Source organism: Ooceraea biroi, chromosome 2 (assembly GCF_003672135.1).
Source record: "Ooceraea biroi isolate clonal line C1 chromosome 2, Obir_v5.4, whole genome shotgun sequence".
NCBI classification, from domain to species: domain Eukaryota; kingdom Metazoa; phylum Arthropoda; class Insecta; order Hymenoptera; family Formicidae; genus Ooceraea; species Ooceraea biroi.
Genome location: NC_039507.1, coordinates 5,463,217 through 5,487,157, shown reverse-complemented (window position 1 = coordinate 5,487,157; position 23,941 = coordinate 5,463,217). Strand labels below are relative to the sequence as shown.

The 23,941-nt window shown below is 38.8% G+C and overlaps 1 protein-coding gene across 3 annotated transcripts; it reads left to right on the top strand.

The window, feature by feature from the left end:
- Window positions 1-377: 377 nt before the first annotated feature.
- Window positions 378-23,635, top strand: LOC105281649 (salivary glue protein Sgs-3). Of its 3 annotated transcripts, XM_026967945.1 has the most exons (3): window positions 378-3,430; window positions 12,648-12,706; window positions 22,376-22,459. In XM_026967945.1, exons 1-2 carry the CDS (start codon window positions 3,228-3,230, stop codon window positions 12,703-12,705), a joined length of 261 nt encoding a protein of 86 aa, XP_026823746.1. In that variant the 5' UTR covers window positions 378-3,227; the 3' UTR covers window position 12,706; window positions 22,376-22,459. The 3 variants fall into 3 exon arrangements, with proteins under 3 accessions (XP_026823746.1, XP_019887946.1, XP_026823745.1); XM_020032387.2 differs by lacking the exon at window positions 12,648-12,706 and having other exon boundaries at window positions 22,376-23,635; XM_026967944.1 differs by lacking the exon at window positions 22,376-22,459 and having other exon boundaries at window positions 12,648-13,788.
- The last annotated feature ends 306 nt before the right edge of the window (window positions 23,636-23,941 follow it).

The window sequence follows — 23,941 nt, the reverse complement described above, 5'->3', positions numbered from 1 at the left end:
CAAAATTTTGCCCAGTCGTTTAAGAATTACATAAGCCGGCAGGGGAGTTGTCCTATTTCGTCACATTGCTTTATATATATTCATTTAATATCGCGAATCAGATATTCACAATGTGTATGTAGCTTCAGATACTTGAAATATAGAAATATTTACGATTCAATGTTCCTATTTCGTGCATGTTGCAAAAATCCTTTGATTGATATTGATATCAAATCGTTAAGATTTACTTGATGGTACGACTATGAAAAGAACATTGCATTTATGAAAAAGAACATTGCATTTATGAAAAAAATTTGATCCGTGCAAAAGAAGAATTATTCAAGAGCATGGTAACAACATACATTTAGAGAATATAACTAGAAATTATTTAAATTCGATAATCTCTAAATGTGCCACTGCATTTGGAATAATTTACAATCAATTCTACTTAATTCTCTAAAGTGATAGTTGTTACCATGGCTCTTGAATAATTCTTCTTTTGCACGGATCAAATTTTTTTTTCATAAATGCAATGTTCTTTTTCATAAATGCAATGTTCTTTTTCATAGTCGGTACCAATCAAGTAAATCTTAACGATTTGATATCAATATCAATCAAAGGATTTTTTGCAACATGCACGAAATAGGGAACATTGAAATCGTAAATATTTCTATATTTCAAGTATCTGAAGCTACATACGACATTGTGGAATATCTGATTCGCGATATTAAATGAATATTATATAAAAGCAATGTGACGAAAATAGGACAACTCGGCCCTGCCGGCTTATGTAATTCTTAAACGACTGGGCAAAATTTTTGAATTTCTCAAGAGCGAATACGTATCCCGAGGCTATTTACATCACTTTGGATTTTCAAGAACGAGGAAGAAGGATCGATTAAATGTAGTATAGCCTAAAGTGTGGTAATTTCTAAAAAAAGTTCCTTCGCCTTTAGCAATACTATTCTGGATTCTATTACTGGGATTTTCTATACGTAATTCAACGTAACTAAGCAACAATCAATAAATAAATCTTAATAGTAGAATCTTAATAGTAGAACGTTTTTATTGATATCAAGTATAAATTTTACATCAACATTTATTTCTCCAGTATTTTTTATTTTATTTATGTGAGGATATTTCATAATACGCTTCTCCCGAAGCAGAATAAAAATAGATATTCATATTAAATTTTGTCCTAGAGGCAATTCGAACGATTCGAACGAGTAACGATTTGGGAAATGTGTAATACATAACTTGTGTAACGTAGCTTCTGAAAACCTCGACTACGTTACACATCACGATATCGAATTATTACCTAAAAGTAACTGTAGTGATGGGGCCTCAATGTCCGCACTAGCTCAATATCTTACACGTAATTATTATAGTCGATTAGATACTTAATGCGCCGCGAAATGCGATACACGATGGATGTTGCTCCGGATGCAGAATATTTAAAAATCTGAGTATTGTCTCGTGGCACAAGGCATGAAAAGACAAAGAGAGAGAGAAATTTTCGAGCTCGCGCGGAGGGAATTTTCCAATAACACGATACCCGACGGTATTTTTCAATTTAAAGTTTAACGAGGACCCGCGACTCATCATCTTTAATACGCGCGTTGAAATTTCTATCGGCAGCGGAGCGAAGGTACGTCGTTTCCCGTGCTCCTTTTCGTCCAATACCAGGCGGGGATAACGACACCCCGAGACCCTCGATTTACTTGCCGCATTAATCAAGAAAATGGTTCGACGGTGAACTCTACACGAAAACGGCCGGAGATGGTACTCTCTTCTTTTCTCTCGATGCACTCGTTTTGATTACTCGTCAGGCGAGAATATCGCAACATTTTCATACGTGCGCCAATCCAGTGGCGATAACGATTTTCCTACCGGCACGGGGTAAACAAGCGTACCTTCGACAAACTCCTTTGTCAAGTTTGCCGCGCATTAAAATTCAACGCGCACATATTTATTGCTTATTTCGCAAAGTGGCTTCGGTCGGCTATATGGCATGATCGGTTTCGAAACACGGCGTGTCGTTAAATCGACAAAGTCGTCGTGAACATTTGTTAACTCAAACTTGAATTTTGTACTCGTCAGTCGATATTGTATATATAATACAAGCTGCAATTTTTCCGATTCACCGCTATTCCGCCGTTACATTTATCTTCGTTACCGTTCTGCAACATGCAGCATGCTTGCATCGGTGATTCTCAATTTATATAATCACTCGGAATTTTCAATATTAAAAATAATCAATCAAAATCAATCAGTTGAAGATATGCAAAATATGAATCGGAATTGCAAATACAAGTAAAGTTGAATTTGATAACAAAAAATATTGTTAACGTTCATTGAAAAGCATTAAAAAATGTGAAAATTGTAATTTGTTTAATTCTTTGATGCATTAGTTATGTATAAATATGTAACTGCATATGCATATATGATTTAGATAAGTCAAAGAATATTGCAACTAAAGTTTCAAATTACTCGCGATAAACGCCCTTTCCATAATCCACCTCTGGCGTGATTAATTACGTGCTCCCTTTTCAACCCTATTTTCGCATCATTTATTATTATACCTTTCCACTTTCCGTGTTCCAGCGGCACGCAGACACGTACGCACGATTCACCGTGCGACGTCCGCCGCCGAAGGAAGGAGAGCTCGGCTGACTGACGATCGAGCGACAGCCCGAGAGGGAGAACATTGATGAAATCGCGACCGAGAGACACGGGCACGGGGGTGGCCAGTGAATAACGATTTATTATAACGAAAGGACGGAAACAAGGAGGCAGCGCGCGCGACAAAGACGCACGTACACACGCGCGCGCGCGCGTAACCGAGGAAGGATCGTGGAGCAGAAGCGGGCGTGCGAGAGGAAGTGCGAGAAGGACGTAGTGGTCAGGTGCGGTAACCGAGCCCAGTGTGTGTACCACCCCCTGGACACGGGGGGTGGCACAGAAACGCCGTCAGCGTGGGTGCCGGTGCCGCAGGGGCGCGCCTGGCCCGTCGGCTCGCCCGCAGATTAGCACGCCGATTAGCGGCTTCCTCGGGCCCATTCCGGCGAACAGGCCTGGCGACCTCGGCGGGCCTCACGTCGGCGGCGGTGGCCGTGGCGGCCCCGGGGGAGCCCCACGCTCCCCCAATAGCCGTGCCACGCCGCGCCACGCCGAACGGAAGTGCCAGCCCGATTTCGGGCTCGGCCACGACGATCTTAGGCTGCACCACGACGGCGACGGCGACGACGATGGCGACGATGACGACGGCGACGACGACGACCACGACGACGACGACCACGACGACCACGACAACGACGACCACGACGACGACGACGACGACAACCACCGCCACCGCCACTACTACCTCTACCACCTCCAACGCTACCGTCACGAGCCGCAACAAGAACAGAGCCATGTCCATGAGGAGCCTGTATCGGCGCGTCTCTCATCCGTAAGTTATGGTCCAGCCGTTTATCGTTATGAAATGGTCGGGAGTGCGGGAGCACGCCCCGAGTTATCACCGGCCGTTTCTATATTGCTTAGCTGTCTACCCACGCGCTACACCACGGACACGCTCTGCTCTGTCCGTCATGGGAATGAAAAGAGTGGGCGTGATCGGTAGTGTTGAGCAACGTTAACTCTTTTGGTGCGGATTACTTGACTTACATACCATTCTTCCTCTTCCGTACAAATGAGACTGTTTCCCGATGAATTTTCATTAAAATGATAATGCTGTTTACTTTATTAACAATTTCTTTTTCGATCTTCCATCAAATTATGAATAAATTTCTGCTCATTATTGTTCGATGTGTTTTATTAGAAATATTTTTTACTGGCTTTAATGATAGTTAAGAAAAATATTAATGATGTAATTGTAACTCCAAAAGGGTTAAAGTCAGCAAGTTTTAGTTTTTAGTTCGGATCGTAAAATGGGAATGAGGAGCGATCTGGATGGTAGATGATGCTCTTGTAATTTCCGATCTCCTAATATCAATAGGGATTTGCATGGTTCACGTGACGTTGATTTTTTACGGCTCCAATAACTTGACAGGAGAGGGAGAGAACTCAAAACCCTTGAATTTAAAAAGATTAGAGAGGAATGATTCATGATACGATCAAAGAATTATACGACAGTTACGATCACAAACAGCTTTCAAAGGTTCCACTTTCCAGGGAAGCTTAAACTCATCAAAAATGTAATTATTGATCAACTTTCTCGCAGGATGTCTTTTATTTAGTGATATATTGCTAAGAAAGTTAAACACGTTGAAACTTTTAATATCCACTTACAGTTATAACCAACAAATTATATATATAATAAATAATATAATAATAATCAACGCGAATAATACCTCAAAAGATCAAACGATGAAGACTACTTCTCGCGAGGCCAAATAACATAATTTGCTAAATAATTCAATTTCCACGTAATTACGACAATGTTATTAGCAAATTAATTTCTCTATGGTATCAACGAAACCGCAGAAAGTCAACGTCAAGTATAGCTAGTGATTCAGGAATGCGAATACCATACGGGACTTAGATTAGCATATAAATAACGTAATAAAATGCAGTAGTCGCACCAGACTTGTGTGGAACAATACTCAAACTTCATTATTATATGCATTCCACACGGTTTTAGTCGAAAGTGCATCCTCACGTAGGTGTACAGCTCAATTATCGCGAAAAAAACAACAACGTGCGATAGTGTCGGTGAAGAGGCAGCGAACTAAGCCTACAAATAACGCAGTAAAATGCATTCTATCCTACCGAGGCCTGCGAGCAAATGACGTCACCTCTGTTATCGAAAATCAAGTCGCTTCGAAAGCTTTCATGCGGTGCTCGAATCGCTAAACTTAGCTTCGTTCATGACCAGCGGTAAAGCACAAGATTCCGATATCTGCGCAATTGAGAAACTTCGGACCTGCGAACTGATCCCGTCGCGCAGATATCTTCTATCGTAAAATAAAAACACCGGAAATACTTCACGCGATAGGTGTGCACATCGCTGATACTCGTCGGGGAAGTTCCTGGTCCATATTCCTAAATAGATGTTGGACATTTATTTTCAGGAATAATATTACGCCAACAAGAAACTCGTCGCGTGGTGTCTCGTGTCATTTTCGGCTCATTGATCTTTATTATTGTTTTCGTATTGATTAAGCTATTAAGTTTTTAACATATATACATATATATATATGTTTAGCTTAATGACCGTATTAATAAACCTTGGAGTTCGTAAAGAATGCATACTTGGTATTCGATTCCATACACGTGTTCGTATTTACCGAAATCGAAAATAGTAACGTAAAGTATAGCAATAATATAGTTATGAAGACGACAAAGCTCCTCCTAATCATCATCGATGAGCTCACATCAGTTTTAAATTTATTTACTATTTGCCTCTGAGTCTGGAATTTCCTATATCATTCCATTATCCCTTCCCACATAAAATGCAAAGGGACGCTTGTCTATTTCCGTATGCATGCCGGTTCAACCCTTACCCTTCCGAGTTCATCATGCCTCATTCCTAAGCTCGGCGTACCATTGGAGAACATCTCGAGTACGTTATTACGTCAACGTTAGCGCTTGCACATAACAAGCAATTTAATGAACGGAATTAAAATTGCATCACGCGAACATTCGTTAACATGGAAAAATGGAGCACGTTTAAAACACGTTAACTGCTGCTTAAGTACGCGGTACTTGTTTCCACACGGGAGAATAACCTCAGAGATTTAGCGCAAGCAGCTGTCGCAACATAGAGTCACTCTAGATGTGTGCCGAATCGATATTATCGTTATCAGTAAAGTACGCGGTGTCTGTCTTAATCTCTGATTCATGACGCCGCGGAATGGGAGAATTATACTGAATTACACTGCACTTGATACTCGGCAAGAACTTCCAGACGACGTGCCGTGTTCTTAATACTTCAAAACTGTCGTTAATGATCTGGAAGTTTGTACATTTCTTAGTCGGATAACAGCGTCGAGTTACAGTTACAGAAGGGTGATCCACCCTTAGACCACTCCGCTGAGTTCAACCGCTGTTGAATTGAAGGTTGTAAAAGTTATGTAAAAATGGAAAATGGTTTATATCGGTAACCGATTGATCGTAGAGACAATAAAACTGATCGCGACATTGATTCCTAACAATATAATAAACCGTCATTCCAGGATAACGTGATAAAAAATTAGATTGTTCAAAATCCGCGATTCTTGCATCGGCTGCTTTGAACCATGATGTTAAAAACTAGAGAGAAACCTAGATGACTCTTGTAATTTTCGTTCACATTAAAATATCTGTCATATCGCGTAGGATGATTAAAAAGCAGAACAACTGTCAGAACTCGACTCGAAACTTGGAAAACTTAGAAGGGATGCAGTCCTTGTTGAAAATTATTCTGTCGCACCGATAGGAAAGTTTTATATCAAACTAGAGCGAGTTCTTTGACGAAAAGTTGTTTGTGTATATACGTAAGTCGCAAGAATCGTCCGTATGATGTTGCTCGCTCCTGACGTTATATTTAACGATGGGTGACGTAGATATCGCGAACGTTTAATCCACTATTTATGTACTGTGTACTTGCACCTATTTGCGAGTTTTATATGAAACACTGTATAAAAGCGCCGGCCATTTATACGCGATTACATGCTATTATACGTCGTATAACATGCTATTATATTTCGTACCAACAGATATATTGTATATTTGTTTATCACTAAAATATTTCACGTGAAACACTTGATACCGCACATCACACAGCTAGCAGTAACTGTATTAACCCATCATTGTTAAATAACGGCAAAACTATTAATCATTAGAAAACAACTTGCCGCGTGCTTACCTCGTTATCTCGCTTTCGTCCCAATTGATCCTGTGTGACACGAGAATATGCTCTAACGTGATCCGAGTTCTTTTTTCTTTATTTATTTTTTTGGCAAACCGCTCGTAAGGATCGATATGCGGTGTCGACCATGTGTAGCAGGTATTACGGCGATACGATGTTCGTGCATCTTCGAAGCGAAAGAGAACGAATAGAATGGGCATATATATCTGCAAATCGGTTTTCAAGTTGCGACCCGTCAATTATTGTCCCTGTTTGTGACGTAACTTTGTCAGAGAAAATCAATTAATTCGTGACCTCGCCCATACTCGGAGTCATTTCCTGTTTTACGGTCACACGCGAATAAATCTTACGATTGGCAGGTGGTTGCTATCATGTATGCGCAATCGATCAAGTCCTATAATACTAAAAAGTAACGCAATCACGATTACCCTGTGTTAAATTAACATTGTAACATTAACGAATGGCAAATTCCATCTGATTGATTCCGCAATGATTGATATGCTCGTATTGTTATATGACCCTAAAAGAAAAAGATTGCTGAATGGAATTTTATGAGACCGAAGATGAAACTTTCAATACTCCATCTCTTGAAGACATATATAGTATAAATAAAAAATTCAATATTCAAATATTTCAAATATTCAAAGTAAACCCTTCGCATTTTAATTTCGTACTTCAAGCATTCGAATATTGATACACTTCCAATTAGGAATCTCACATTTGAATTACCTTGGAATTATCTAAATAATCCAACTCGGTTTCGACACGCATAACAATGACGCGGACAAGTAAAGCGCGCTACGATCAGCTTTAAAAAAATCACTGCAATCTTTTCCCCGGCGAGCGATTCTGCACCGTTTCGATATTGTACCCTTGAGGCTGATTCCAATCTTGCAGTTGTTGAGCTGTCATCGTTGTCTCAACTTTGTTCATCGACTCGTTTCATTCGTTTTTGTACAACGTACGTGCGAAATTCTTCAAATAATCGCACGTTTTAAATTTCCACAGCAGGAGCAATGCATGAAGCATATATATGTATGGCTTGCAGAGTGTTGGTTTGTATCCTCAACAGAAATGTCAAGTGTGCTTTTCGAAACGCTCGATTTTGAGATTACTTGGATGTCAATATTATATCAATACGTCGAGTAAACAAAGAATATAAAGTTAATGTTACTGCTCTGACATATGTTTAATTAAATCCGAATAAACTTAGAACCTAACGAGAAAGGTTTATTAGATCGATAAAATTCGTTGTCCTCTACAGTAAAAAATTGCGAAACATTTAAGTGCTTTAAAAAGAATTTTATATAAATTTTTGACGCAAATTCTGCAGAAGCTGTATTAGCAAATTGTGTACATCTTAGAAATTTCTGCAGGGCAGTAAAGAAACAATAGTTTTTACAAAAACGTTATAGAGAGAGTCAGGACGGTGCTCAACCAAGGCTGCTTTAAAATTTTATTGACCAATGGAACAAAATGAAATCTCAAGCACTTTTCTATCCACAATAAGTCACGTAGTCTCGGTAATGTGAACACACGAACATCGGTTTATTACGGATCCCAACTTTATCCCTTTTAACGTGGAATTTGCTGTCGATCGTGTTATCGCGGTCAGGAAGTACGTTCATTCACCTTGCTCGTTCGGCGTCGCTAATTGATACGTATAATCCTCTTACGAGTTCTTTTTTCTCGGTTCGTTGTGAGCGTTTGACGCTGAAGTGACTCTTTAGTCAGAAATATTTCTGCATACTCTTTCTCTGTCTCTCTTTCTCTTTCTCTCCTTCTCTTCTAAGCGGTACGCCAATTCAGCCTTGACCGCTTTTTCTTTGGGCAAGCGTCATAAAGAATTTATTTAATGTCGATTCGCAATTATGAGAAATCATTGTTGTGAATAATGTGCACGCTCTTAATTCTCCCAATTCTTCGCCCTACATACGATTTAGTGATGGATTGCACGGCCAAATTGTGGCGCTATAAATTTTCCTTACACGATACGAAGCATCGAAAGCACGGGAAGCTTTTTCTCATTGGTTCTCGCATTATAAACGATTAAAAGTGAAGGTTTTTTCGCAAGGTTACAATAAAATTGCTTCTTCAAGTTGCAATAAAATAGCAAACCCATATTCTCCTCTTAAACTCAAGTGGCTTTTGCCTCTCCCTGAGTTTTATTTGTTTAAACATTAAATCTTAGATTAAATCTAAGATTTAATTACTAACATATTTGCACGTTAACAAATTTCAACAAGCAATAAATTGAATCGAAATGTTCTCCATGGCGAAACTCGCTTCAAGTGTCACGTGGAATTTACAACACGCGTTTCGATCAGCTTGAGTTTCGTTGATCCAGATTTTCCTGTACGGAAAGCGATTTTCTTTACAATCCAATGCAACATTAAATTGCAGTTCTATCGAATCGTTGGAAAAAGTCGTTTCTCGCGTCTCGATACACAGGTATATAACCGATATCGCACACAGGGAAACGCTTATATCTTATTATATACTTGGCACGAGACGCTGCCGCATTTCTCTCGATGCTTGCTCGGGATTTGACAGCTGGAAAGTTACGAACAGACTCCGGGTCGAACTCTCGCATTCGTCGCACGACACACGTGAACGTGCATCGTTGATGTAGTATGACTTAAAGCCCTGCGGCACGTGGGAATCGGAGGAGATACCGAGACAGGACACGCAATCGTACGTTACCATTCCACACAGCACCTCCTTGGCGAGTTTAACGAGAGTACAGCAGTAAAGTCAGTCGCCGGCCAGCAAAAACACAGTTTCGGTCGTGTTCCGTGTGAACTCGCCCGGTAACGGTCGGTCCGCATGGCAATAAAGGGACTGACGACGTTAAAGGGCGGTAAGTGGTGGCTACGTTTCGGTATCTAAGATAACAAGATAGAAACGACAGAGGTGTATGGTAGGCGTTACAGAGAGTCGACTAGGGAGCAATCAATAACTGACCCATATTGTAGTCCTCGTTTTCCTCTCGCTCTCTCACGTTCTCTTCTATCTATCTCTCAACGTCGCCACCCCCTCGGACGAGCTCTCTTTCTTCTTCTACCTGTTCTCTCCTTCTCTTTCTCTCTGCTCCTTCCTTTTTTAACCCTTATGCGTTTTCTCGTCCTTCGTATCAATGCGCGACTCCTCCCTTCGATCCTTCTTATTAATACTTGTTTGCAGATTTCGTCGCAGCTGTCGAGCGATATTCCTTACCTTTTCCGATGTCCATACTGCTATTTTTGTCGTATCTCACAAATTAATAATTGTAATTTATAGTTAGAACGTGTTAGTTGGAACGTGTCAGTTAAAACGTGTGATACCACATTTGTATTTTATGTATAATAATTATACCTAATTACAAAAGTTACTCGTTATAATTTCACCTCAGCAATTAAGCTCCGAATCAGAAAGCAGGATCTATTTTACATTGAACAGCAAAGTGTCATCATTTCTTTGCACTCGCACATAAAGCTTGAATGATGAAAAGATCTCGTCTCTTATTTCTAATAATTATTTCAGTTTATAAATGAAAAATTATTAATATGACATTTCTATCGAGAAAATGTCTGTTCTCATAGCATTCATCATTAAAACATCGTCTGTGCATTCTACTACATCTTGTATTCTTGTAGCATCAAGTCTAACAAATTTCAGCAGGTAATGGCTGAACGTGCTCAGTTTGCACGGTGCATTTAACGCAGTATCATAAGTGCATTACGGTGCGAGGGTGAACGTCGTGAGGATATTTATAATCGCTTTTCGTGGTGCTTTTACGCGAGCCATAATCCCGTGTGCACTTTTTTACGCGTATGGACTCGCTGTATAGAGCGTGCCCGCTCTCATTCAAAAGAGAAGGATCCGTCAGTATATCGCGCTTAATCCGATCAGATTTCTCTGCCGTCGTGATTTATGTTCGCTTCCGCTTTCAGTGGGACGGCGATATGCGTTTTTACACGAAAACATTTTGCGACGATCTAAAAATCACTGTGTGGCCTATTAACCTTTGGATGCACCCATTTTCTTGAAAAATGATGCGCTGTCTCCCTTGTCTTAAGATATGACATTGCCTTACACCTTCCGATCTTCCGCAAAAAATTAGTCTGGAAATTTCTCAACTTTTCACCAGAAAACGAGAACGATTGTTAGTACGTGGAAAAAGTATTTTTCTTGGTCGCACTGTTGCAGAAAAGAAATAATTATTTAGTATCTTTTAAGTGTCTTTCTCTTCTTTTGTGATTCAAGATATTATTTTGGCACTTTATTCACTCTTTTTGTCTTGTCTATCGTTTTTATCTCGTTTTGAAAAGTAGCTTAATTTACATCTCTGTTAATTTTGGCATTTACGGTTTTAGGCAAATTATAACAAATTAATATTGCCAAACTTGGAACATTAAATGCAATATATTAACTCACTGCAATCCAAATTTGCGGTTTAAATTTGCATAATGATTGGTTTCTATAAAGAAATCTCAGAGTTACTGTTTACGTATAATTGAAAGAGATCATAATTGTTCCATTTACTACACACATGTGATGACAAGATTTCGTTGCTACCTCTGCAGAATGTATTCTATTCTATTTTTTTCTTATCCTTTTGTGAATACACCAAGGAAAAATAAAAAAGACAAAAAACATTAAAACACGTATACAGAATTAATATAATAATATAATAATTAATATAATAATTCTCATTCTTCAGGTATGTAGAGTTCTAAATTTTCCGTACTTGTCCTGGTTTTTGCGATTTTCCAGAGCGATGTAAGCCTGTAGTACGTACTATCTCATGTCACATTATATAGCTCGACATGCATTCGATACTGAACGATTCGATCAGCACGTATCCGCGCTGGCAGAGCAGCTATACGTGCGACAGAACCTATCGGACGAAGAATAATTATAATAACCGTTCAATCGTATCGAACGAGTACCTATTCTCTCGTTCTCTCTTCCGCCAACTAGTTTCGAATCAATGACCTAGATCTATTTGACCGTGAGTTATCCGCGTCTTGTAAATAGGCGATTGAAGGCGTTTTTCGAGTAGGCCTGAAAATGGGTGTCACCACGTGGAGTGAGGAGTCTGAGAGGCCTAAGAGTCACCCACCATCGCCTGGGGACGTGCCAGGGGGTGGACGGGAGAAGTGCTTAAAGAATGGCAGCGACTCGTATCTCCGCAATCTCTGTCGAGGTTCGCATCTCGCAGCCCTTGAGGACTCTACAATATCTAATATCACACTTTAAATCGCACATTCAAAGCCCACGTGTTAGTTACGTCAGTATGAAGTAACAAACTATAAGCAGCTGCCTATTGCCTATTGGAGAATGCATCATGTGAGATATTAAATAAAGAGAATGCTTTATAAACAAAATAATGTAAGCTGAATTAACGAAGAATGAGCAATGATACGAATGTTATATTAATTTTCTCGTTTAATATGGAAAACTCTGAAAAAAGAGTGCGCTATAGCTGTCATATTGAAAAATGATAGCTTTTATGTCTACCTGTAAATCATGAAGATAGATGAATCGTGCAGACGGCGGAAGATGCAAATAATGCACGTAATGGGAAATAAAACAGAAATTTTCTGTTTATTATTATAGCTTTCCGATAATAACAGCCCCTTTCAGCAAAATTTTTCAGTTTTTCCGCTTCGTCTTTTTAAATGTTAAAGTTTCTGCGTCATTTTAAAATTAACAAGTAATTGAGATCCGAACGTCCGTTCGGTAATCTCGCATACCGATATTGTTATTAATGCGGCTTAGGATAGTGCGACGATCACATTGAAAATCACTGATTATTATATTATTGTGTTGGTAGGGATTGGACTATTGTCGGGACTGCCGGGCGATCACCATCGCAGACCTATGAACAATAGGGTACATTGATTCTTATCTTATTTTTTGCCTTCATATTTTATTCTTTACGCTCGAATTTTTCTTCTTCTACTTCTCTTCTATTACTACTTCTTTGTAATATCTCTTAGCAAATCATTTGATACATATCAATTTGCCATTGCCATCCACCCACCTCATATTCTCGTCTCTTTTTCCATTTATCTATCTTTTTCTAGAAGTAACATGGCCTCTTAAGTCTTTACACAACCACGCATGCTTCGACATTCTTCGCCTTCCATTTTTCTGCCCGCCGTCATCGATCTTTTCGAGACTCCACCAATTTTTTTCCTATAACATCACACATAGTGCATCAAATTGGTAGCGTATAAACTTATGCGACATACCTCGTGTTTGAAATCTTGTCCCGTAATGCATGCGCAGCGGAAACAATATCATTACCGATCGATCAAATCTCTTCGATCATTGTATATTCTTATTTTTATTTTATCTTTATCTTTAATAATATTTTTCCTCAAACGTATGTATGTGTGTGAGTATGTACAAAATTCTGAAGGTAAGTTTCACAATAATTAGTGTCTGTGTGGCTTCTGGCTTTTCAAACGTTTTTCTCTGCTTCTTCTTTCCAATTTACAAATTTGCTAAAGAGTTTAAGCGATATCGAAGAGGAGTGCTTTGCGAAAATATCGTTGCAAACGCAGGCGATCTTACTTCTCGAGTTGCGAACTGAATGTTCTTCGAAATAATCGCGACTGTTCCAGAAAAATAAGTACGCGTGACGTATGATGAAAACGTAGCACGAGCAAACGAGTAATATACGTTGCGGCGCGCCTTCTGAATGAAAAATTAAAGTACTTAGACAGTTGTGATGCTCTTGAGATTTATATCCGAACTTGCATTTGCATATTAATGTGGGTAAAAGCAGTGTACTAAACTCGAGCTACTATTAGTGCACTCTCAGCAATGCAATATCTTTCCGCAGCAAGAAACACATTTTCACCCGACGTAAATGTACGCAAGATGTATCGCTATAAATTTTAAAGAATAAATTAACGTTAATAATAATAACCAACCATATATTCAAAGATTCATAAAGTTTTATTTTTTATTTTTACTTACAGATACTAATATATTTTATCTGGGTTTTATTTGAAACTTATTTCAAAAACAAGGTATAAGTATATATTTGTTACATTTTTAATGATATAGCATTAAATAAAATTACTGTCAATTGACAAAATACGGTAGACAAGTTCATATTGACATACCAAGTTAAACATAATAGACATTTTAAATCTAGATTAGTGGAATATACCAATTGTTGTCATACAGCTACATTTTTCTTTTTAACTCGTTATTACTCTCGGCGACATTTCCTCCTCACTGGAGAGCTAAGAAAAATCCACCCCATTCAGAGACACTCGTCTTATGAACTACCCGATCATTACGCCGACCAGTACTAGTCAGAATAAACGAGTCACTTACCGTTCTTGCAATCTTCTGCATCTTAACCCTGCTATTTAGTTTCAGCTATTTATCTTACATATTTGCCGTAAATGTGCTGTAAATCGCTCTGTGAATACATAAATTTTATTTACTACACAGGCAGTATTTTTATTACATAAAAATTTAGAGATAACTGAATGAGAAAACAAACATATCATTTTGCAATTGCTTTATGTATCTGCGTTAATTATAATTTTATTGGACGTATAAAAGATTGCTTTTTCTCTTTTTTGCATAATTTTCAATTTTGCAATTGCGATTATTTGATTATTTCAGCTCTGACATTAACAAATTTTTGGCTTTGAAATGTTTCATCATGCAGCAATATTTTTTCACAGAAATATTCTATATTTTTTTAATAATTAAAGCGTTAACTGGAACAATGTGTGAATATTATTGTTTTTTAAATACGTGAATTTGATATATATTATATATAGTCAAAAAATTGAAGGATAAATAGTTCTTCCTGTTTTATTAATACTGGGCTACTGGCAAATATATATAGCCATAAATAAAAAGTCAATAGAAAAAATATTTTAAACCTTTTGCGATAACATTTTCCAATCGACAGTTTAATTTTTAAATCTGGTTAATAAATAAAAAAAAATTATTATGTCCCGGTTTGGTGCAGATATCATCATAACTCTGCAATATGTCGAGATTAAAAAATACATTCGTTGATGCGCTTCGCCGCTTCAATGCAATGCACAGTAGTCCGTACGTCCATTGTTTATGCGGAAACGCATATAAAGCTCGTCATCAATGAGTTCCTTTCTGTGCGAACAGACTGTGACGGCCGGAGGCAATCTGTGCATTTGTTCTCCGTTAAGGGTCGAGAACGAGGCCGACGCGATTCTTCCTATAATGATTAATTTCGTTGCATCAAACCTCGTCAAATCAGAATCACTTGTGATATTCTTGATACTTTCGACAAACACGCTCGTAATTCTTCGTAAAGAACGAAGTAATCAACATTCAGCAAACAAAGCTGGTTTAAATAACAAACAAAAATATATTGAATACTTGATCATGCAAACCGCAAATATTTATTTTAGAAATGCCATTCTTTCCATGACTTGTTCATGTTACAATAGAAATAACATCATAAAGATGTTAAAAATACACAAGATCCGGAGAAACGCATGATACAATAATTCGAGATTTTAATAAAATATTTCTTTTATTATTTTGCTCTTTGAACTTATTGTACATTTGGTTTTTGTAATTTGCTTGTCTGATTAACATACGATATAAATATATTAATAATAGAGTAAAATTCTACAGCAGGAAAATAAATCACCAAAAATTAATAGAAAATATTTTATCTTTCGACGCTTATGTTCAATCAAAGATTGATTAACGCGTTGTCGTCCGTGATGCGTTAACATAACACCGCGACGATTATTAGATCATTTTATGAGCACATTTATGCAACGCTAATTTACTGATGCTATCTCGGAGCGTATAGAGTACATTGAGTTATTTTCAGTGCAGCGAGGTGGAGAAGCGGAAACACTTGCGGGAAAAACACTTCTGAAAAAATTGAAAGTCTTCGCCATTAAACGGCGCATAAGCGGCCGAGAAAAGTGTCGCCTCATTATGGTACACTCACATTAGAATCGCATCTATTCAGCCGTGACGGCAATTTTTGCATAATACCGCTAATTTAGTTTTTAATAATTTATACGCGAGCTAACTCATTGTCAATTGAGATAAATACAACAATTCGAAGATTCCGATACTTATTTATTATTACAATGTATTATTACACTGTTATTCATGAAAACTTAACGTGCGAAATCTAAAGATCATCTAAATAATTGTGCAGTAATTAACAGTGAACTAATTTTGAAACAATTTAACGTATCGATATTCATCTTTCATCCGTGAAGGCGTTGTTGATTGCGTCTCAGAGTAATCTGTCGTTGATCAATCAACCCCTCTTTTAACGAGCACCGACTTCACATCCGGTTGCCCTTTACGTTGATCTCTCGAGCATCTTTAATCTCGCGAAATCAACCGTGCGTTAATTTACAGAAAGCACTTGGACCGTGATATTTTCCAAGATAACAATCATCGAGTTCCATGTCAACGTGAAAGAACGTAAGATCGAACCCCCGCTCGATCCTCGATTGTGGACTCACCCTTAACGTTCGAGTTGATTGTTGGCGATGGTTAGCGGCGGGATGAGCTGCCACGGGGAGGACAATGGAAATAGCGAGCTTGAAGCAGCGCCGGTGTAAAGACGCTCTTTTGCTCCTTTCGCCTTTAAATTGCTCGCGGTGTGCTCGACCGGCCGTGCATGGGTAGTCGAGATGGTCTTTTCGAGCCGCGTGTGAAAGCTCTCGTCGACTCTCTTCCGTTCTCTCTCTCTCTTTTTCTCACACATACTCTTTCTCTCTCGCTCTCACTCTTTCTCTTTCAAGTCAGCCGTCGGGCTGCGCTTTACACGCACACGGATTCACCTTCTGGTGCGCACATGCACCTGCAGCGTGCATCAAGCGAGAACGAGTGGATTTTGCGTTCCCTAGATTGCGAGAGAAGAAGACGTACCGGTAGTAATTGAGCTTTACACCTGTGCGTGCTGCAAGTACGCGGGATGTCGCGGGATGAAGTGCGATTTTACGGAGGAGTCGAAACCCGATTGAAAGACGATGACGAGGAAAACGCGCGGCCGGAAATTACACGCCCGCAATTTAGATAAACGTGATCACCGAGAGCGTTTCTGGATGAAGTGCTCTCGCGTGGCGAGACGAACGAGATGATTTAAATACGGGATGCTGGGAGATACACCGAGAGCTGCGAATCCGATTCGCCCGAGAGAAGGGCGGCGTGGAGAACGCAAGATATATGAATTATGCACTTTCGTTTTTCGGCTTTAAGCTCGAAGAACCGTTCTACTCTCGTTCCACTTCTACACATGTATGTTTCATGAAGGTACTTTTTAAAAAATGCAAAATTTCAAACATCTAAATCTATTTTCCGCCGGAATATAACTGGTATTCACACGCTCTTCCATTCTCTTTATACGGGTGAACTTTTTAATTGCAGAGAACCACGCAAGAGTGAGTATCATATTTTCAGCATGATAATTGCGTGAAATTTTCTACCAATCCTGGATTCGTTTTATTGTTCATCAATTTGTTGGTAACGACTCTACATTTACTTATTATTCATGTATGTATTTTTATTTCAGATGTTTTTCATTACGCATATTTATAACATTATTACACCATTATTTGTTTCATTCGTACGATGATTGAATCAGAATATTTAATATTATTTAATAAACTATTTTGCAAATTATAGATAATATCGAAAAAACTTGTTTAATATATAAATTAGCTAAACCAACATGTGAAAGATCGAGTAATGTAAGTATATTTGCATAATTATATAAATAATACTTTATACACTGCTAAATATATGAAACATCTATACAATATTCAGAATGCATTTCAACATTGTTTGCCGTAATCGTAAATTAAAATTACAAATAAAATATGATCAATCAATCACCGTGTAACAGATAAATGTACGCTTTGTTATAAATTTGCTATACATGTATAAATTTAATAATATGGAGATGATATCAATAACCTTTAAACTCTGAGAGAAACTTTTATCAGTTTTTATCGAATTATTATTCCATTTTTTATTGCAAAAATAAATTACATATTTATAGCCTCACATGGCACTGGCTAGCTTCATTTTGTGTGTCACTGGTTAAAATGACTCCATCAGACATATTTGATATCACAGCTATATAAATTTATCCACCAAAAGAGAGAGAGGGAGATAGTCAAAAGTTAATTGTACTATCGAGTGCTTGACGTTCCGTCACATGAGTGCTGATGTTCGCATACCTAATATCAATAGTTATGTTTTCATTTTATCCGTAGGATAGTTGCGTGACGCACGATAGCGCAGTAACATGAGCTGGGTTAGCCGTGTAATTCTTGATTATGTAAACGAGATATTCCCGGTGGGAAGTGCCTATTTGGATTAGTTGTCATGTTAGAGGGACTCGGCCGCATCAAACGGAAATACATCCCGACTTTTGCTATTTCCACCGCGATCCCCAACGGGAATGCGAGAATAACAAACGTATCCTTCGGTATCGATTCTAAAAAAAAATTTGCCCTATTTTGTTTTTGCTCGCGACAAGGCTTCTACTGCAGGAAACCTGTCGCTGATTTCTCCATCAAGTCGTTCCGCGGCAGCACGTCGACCGCATCATGCAACGTTATGTGGCGTAAGAAAATCCGCAATGTTCTGCATTGCGCGAGCAGACACGCAAAGATTAAGCGCATCCCTAAGCTCCTTACTTCCTTGAGAGCTTGTACTTTGTATCTCTATATTTATTCAGCTTACTTTACCTCGCTGATTAATTCCTTCCTGTATCAATTCCATTAAAAAGAAATGTGCAAGACGTAAAAATACTCTACTGTCTTGTAATATCTTTTATACGAATAAAGTTCAAAGGTGAATTACTTGGCGAAAAAGATACTCTCAATAGAATGCTCAATGGAACTGTAAATGAATGAAGCAAATTTATCGAGATAAAATCCACGTGAATTATCATAAATAATAACAAAAGTATAATCACTGTAATAATTAATCTTAATCGTTATATGATTTGTGATTAATGATAGTCTTAATCGTTATGTGATTTGTGATTAATGATAGTCGGGCGTAGCGCATAGGATCATTAAAAATTCTCTGAAAATCTTGTCAAATTTTTCATCGTCATATATAAAAACGACTCGCAAAGGAGCAAAGGAGTCCTCCTTTCAATAAAAAAATTTCGGTGATGAAAAGATTGTGATTTCTAGGAGTATTTGCACACGTTGAACGAACGTGCATACATTTTACATAAACGTAACGAGTAAAGGCGCGAGAAAGAGAGAAAGAGAGAGACAGAAAAAAGTTGGAACGGCAGAGGATTTCGTCGTGAATGCTTTTATAAGCCGGATGCATAAACGCCTCGCAGCCTTGTAGTAGCTGCGGACGACATCCGCGAACGGTAACGTCGTTCGATAACACCTTTCCACGAGCTTTCAGTTAAAAGATAAGAATCTCGGATTCGAGGCCAGACGAAGCGCAGTCCTCGAGGCATCCTTTGGCCATCGACAAATTTCGAAAGGGCGCTCGACCTCGCGAGACGAAGGGACAGGAATGGGAGGAGGGTGGAAGAAGCTACGGAGAGACCGTGATGAAACGAGGGGATGAGCTGACAGAGAAGTCGTGAGGGTGGGAGTCGGAGGATCTCCCCTTTTCTTCAAGTACGTACACAAGTACAAACCTGCGCGGATCCCGATGAATTGGGAGCGACACCGCCGCCGACAAAGGACACCAAATATCCCGGACGAATACGCGCATTGTGAAAAAGGGTTTCTTTTTTCTTTCCCTCTCCCCTTCATGCCAACATGGCCGCGTCTCTCCTTCACACGATCGGCTGAAAGGAAATCGGGGGTGTGCTCGATACGTTGCGGAAGGTCAAGCGCCCTCCGCGCCAGACAATGACAAGCACTTCGAGTTTCACGTACAGGCACGTTGAGCACGTGTGTGGTGTGGTGGAGGGCGCAGGGACGAGGGACAAGGGGGAAAGGTGGTGGTGGCGGGTGAGGGATGGGCGAAATGGAAGGTAGGAGGGCGGGAGGGAGGAAGACCTCGGGGATGAGTGTACCGTGTGTGTTTCCCGCGGTGCCGTATCACCACGGTGGTGTATCCTGTAGGTCACACCGGCGTTTGGTATCGACCGACCGCGTGTATGTTACCTGCCACCGTTGCCACCGACAGCCGAAATATTGCAGCGATCGAGCCGCGCGGAATCTTGGCCGCGATAGCTTTCTTGGCCGCGAACGCGTGGGCGGATCTTTCATGGGTGACGTTAGGGACATTAGGAGGATGGAAGCGATTGCCGTGTGTGTCGGATGACTCGTCAATTCCGCGACCTGGCCTGACACGTTCCCCAGGCAGGCAGGTGTCTGATTTTCGGAACGTTCCACGAACGCGATCCGGTGCGGCCGAAGGAGAACGGCCCTCGAGAGCTAAAGGATTCGTTCGACATTGATTAATTTAAATCGCAGTGAAATCGTTCCCATTCTAGGGCCAGGAGAATCCAGGTTATTGGATTAAATCGGTTAAAGTTAACGTCGGGGAGTTGGAGGAATCGACCTGTCCTTAATATCGTGCTCGGTGTGCTTCTCACATGTGAATACCCTTCTCGCTCGCTCTAGCGGTAATACGAACAATTCCAGCGTTTAGAAATGAACATTAAACTCTCTGAATGGTCATGCGGTACTATGTTTAATAAAAATACAATTGTATTAATTTATGCAGAAAAAGAGAACCAAGTGATCCTGTTTTAACTGATAATTCTTTTTATTCCGCTTACTTATTCAGATTTACGAATACAGTGTATTCTACCGGGATGGTGAAATATCTGTTGGCGGATTATATAGGAAAAGTTCGTGGATTTACGCTATTCACTTCTCATAAATCTGCATAAATAAGTTTACAAAGGACATCTTTTCGCAATTAATCAAAAAGCTATTACGAATTTCACATGTATAGTTTCCCCATATTTTAATTTGTTCGTGATTTGTAGCATACCTTTCACGCATTTTTTTATTATCGATGTAAGCAAAAACGTAAAAAACCGATAAACTGAAATGAATCGATTCCGATCGAAAAGTTCTGAATTTTTTAGACATATTTAATCTCTATGATTAATGTGATGGAAGAAAGATACAAATTAAGATTGAAAGCGGCGATTTTATTTTCACTGCACGAAGAACGATCTTTAAAATGGTATGAATCCTTCGAAAGTAGCAGCTTTCTCATTCCCTCGAATTCAGACGAGAGGAGATAAAATATTTAGCAGACATTACGTCACTGTGACCTCTTGTACCCGCTCGTATTGTCGGGCGAGAATAACGCGGGATTTAATTTCGCTGCCAGCCAATCTATTTTATCTCTGCCATTTGTTTAGAACACACGTGCTTTACCGTGCACTGTATTCCGTTGAATCGAGGTTGAACTTATGCAATCTGATCGTAACGCGTTGTATCGAATGTACGTTAATCGACATGCACTTTCGATGAAAATGCATATTATTCTGAGAAAACCCGGAAAGTAGCTCCATTGAAACAGATTTTTGAATAATTTGGACATTATTCTTGACAAGTTAGGATTTTATCAGAGTTTTATGCAAAGCGGTTTTATTTATTAATAAAATGTGTATCTCTCTCCTTGTAATATATCTTTTATTTTATTTAAATTTTATTAAAGATCGAGGAATCAACTGCAAATTTATCAAAAAATAGAGTTGCTAGAAAAACGCGAGCTTTTAGATATACAATTACACAGCAATACAGTATATCTATAGTTAAATAGGCTGAAAGATTGTGCTTGTATCCAACTAAACCTTATTTAGTTGTTAATAAAAAATCTATATTTATAGAACTATTATAAAATGCTAAATCTATATTAACATATGCTTAAAACATGTGCTGTTTACTATTTTACTATTACTATCGGCAAGAAATCTGAGAGAAATATTCACAAGTAGCGAACTTTCGATATAATCGAAATGATGAAGTAAAATAAAATATTATATTTGCAATGTTGCTTTAGAGGGAGCGTGCGGCCATACGCGCTTTTCCTTTCTCGCAATATAATTATATCCAGTTCATTTGCTCGCTCGTCACGCAGTAATCTCGGGGTACTTTCTCGTCACAACGACGCAGGACCCTGCTAATGAATTTGTTTAAATGCACCAGTACTACTCGTACATACATGTACCTCTAATTCTTCCTTTTACTCCTCTCTCCGCCTTTATCTCTCACGCTCTGGTGTTTTCTGATATGATGCATGTGGATCTACATATTCTACTAAAATCGCACATTTACAGCTCGGAGTGCGACATCAGAGTTTCGCTGCTGGCTGAAGTATTTATTAGAGCGTACGCTTATTTCGATGTTGCATTCTCTCTTTCTCTCTCTCATTCCCCTTTTTATTCCGAGAACCAGTACAACGCAGGCAGTTTGTTATCAGAATTGCGATGACGGAGAACAACAGCGACAAGGAAAAATCATGAAATTACGAATATGCAATACGTTTTATCATACACAGTGTTGGAATAAGCTCTAATCTCTTCCCTTTTGTTTCTTTCCCATACAGTTGCCATGGAATTGAGAACCGACATGCCGCGAAGCACGAAAAGCGGCCGTCGCAGAAGCTGGAGACGTCCTGGCCGTTTTCCTTGTAAGTCCACTTTCAACTTTGCCTGATTGCGAAGCTGTATCGTACCTCCGGGAGCTCTCGAACATGCGGTTCCGTTCCGGAAACACGTAGAAACGAATGTGCTGTTTCTGTGCCACTTTCGTTTCACCGTTTGGTCCGGCGCGGCCATGTGTAACGCGTTTTATCGAAATTTCCGTTGTTTGGTTTGTTAACTGCAAAAATGCTTAGACGTGTTCGAATTCCTTTTAATTTCCACTTTTCCGTTGTTACGTTGTTTCGAGCCAACTCGCCGGTTAGTCTCGTGCAATTTATGAGCTTGTTGCAATACGCAACAAGCTCATACTGTTCGCGCGAATACCGTTCCTTTTATGGATAATGTTCTTGTTACAGATTCTTGTAACAGAGAACACACACACACACACACACATACAATTTTTTATATAATTGCAACGAAATATTTGTGAGAAAAATTTTAAGATCATAGATTGATTAGTGTAGAATAAAAACTCGAATTATAATGCAATCCGTATAAGTTTTTTTATTAATAAAATTCTCCAGATTTCTAACGCAAATTTCGGAAGCTCTTTCTTGTAAATGTGAATTCATACGTGAATCATCGAAGTATTTCATTCATGTTAGGCTGGCATGATTGTTGCAAGAAGAGCACTACTAAATTAACAAATGAAAAGGAGCGAGCGCGCTTGAGAATTGATCCGGGCCGACAAAGCTACCGTAACTTATAGCTTGATATCCTTCTTACACAACTTTGCGTTGGCGCCATTTTTACGATCAATAATCTCCCGCCTTTCGTTGCGGCTAGATGGCACGTTCTACCAGGGCAAGCTTTTGCTCTAAAACTTGCTACATTCACCGTACGATAGCGCCAGCTTCACAAATGCGAAAAGCTCGCAAGCGCATTTGCAAACTTTTCATTTAATAATTAAAAGCCGTAGCTGAAACACAACTTCCCTATAAATTCTATAACAACCTCTCTCTCTCTCTCTCTCTCTTTTCATCTGATTATACAACACAATAGAAAAACATACAAGTAAACATGTAACATAAAATCAAGTTTATTATAAAAGATTATTATTAGAATATAAACGATTATTATTAGAATATAACGATAAAACAAAGATACATGGAATAAATCAATGCAATATATACAGGGTGGGGCAATAACTATTACCACCTTAAATATCTTCGAATTTATAAGGTCCAGAGGAAAATTTATGTAATCAAAATTATACGGTACGAAGGGGGCTAACATATGGTGATAATAATTTTTGTCCTGGTGGAGGCGCTTCGAAGATATCAAGGTTACCTTCATTTTTTTAATGGGTTCGGTATGTTTTTTTTCCATAATTTCATAGAGGAGCTTAAAACAAGTACGGAACTCATGACACAAAATTATTGAACAAGATTAAATGTAAATGAAAACGATAAAAAATACATTTTTTTTAATGCAACTATGTTATTTTATTACGTGACGTTTTATCTCTT

What these genes read in the sequence shown, in the direction of transcription:
- LOC105281649 (XM_020032387.2), top strand. Translation starts at nt 3,228, where the DNA reads ATGGCGACGATGACGACGGCGACGACGACGACCACGACGACGACGACC. An exon ending in TATCGGCGCGTCTCTCATCC is followed by an intron (nt 3,431 to 22,375) that starts GTAAGTTATGGT and finishes TTTCCCATACAG; the next exon opens with TTGCCATGGAATTGAGAACC.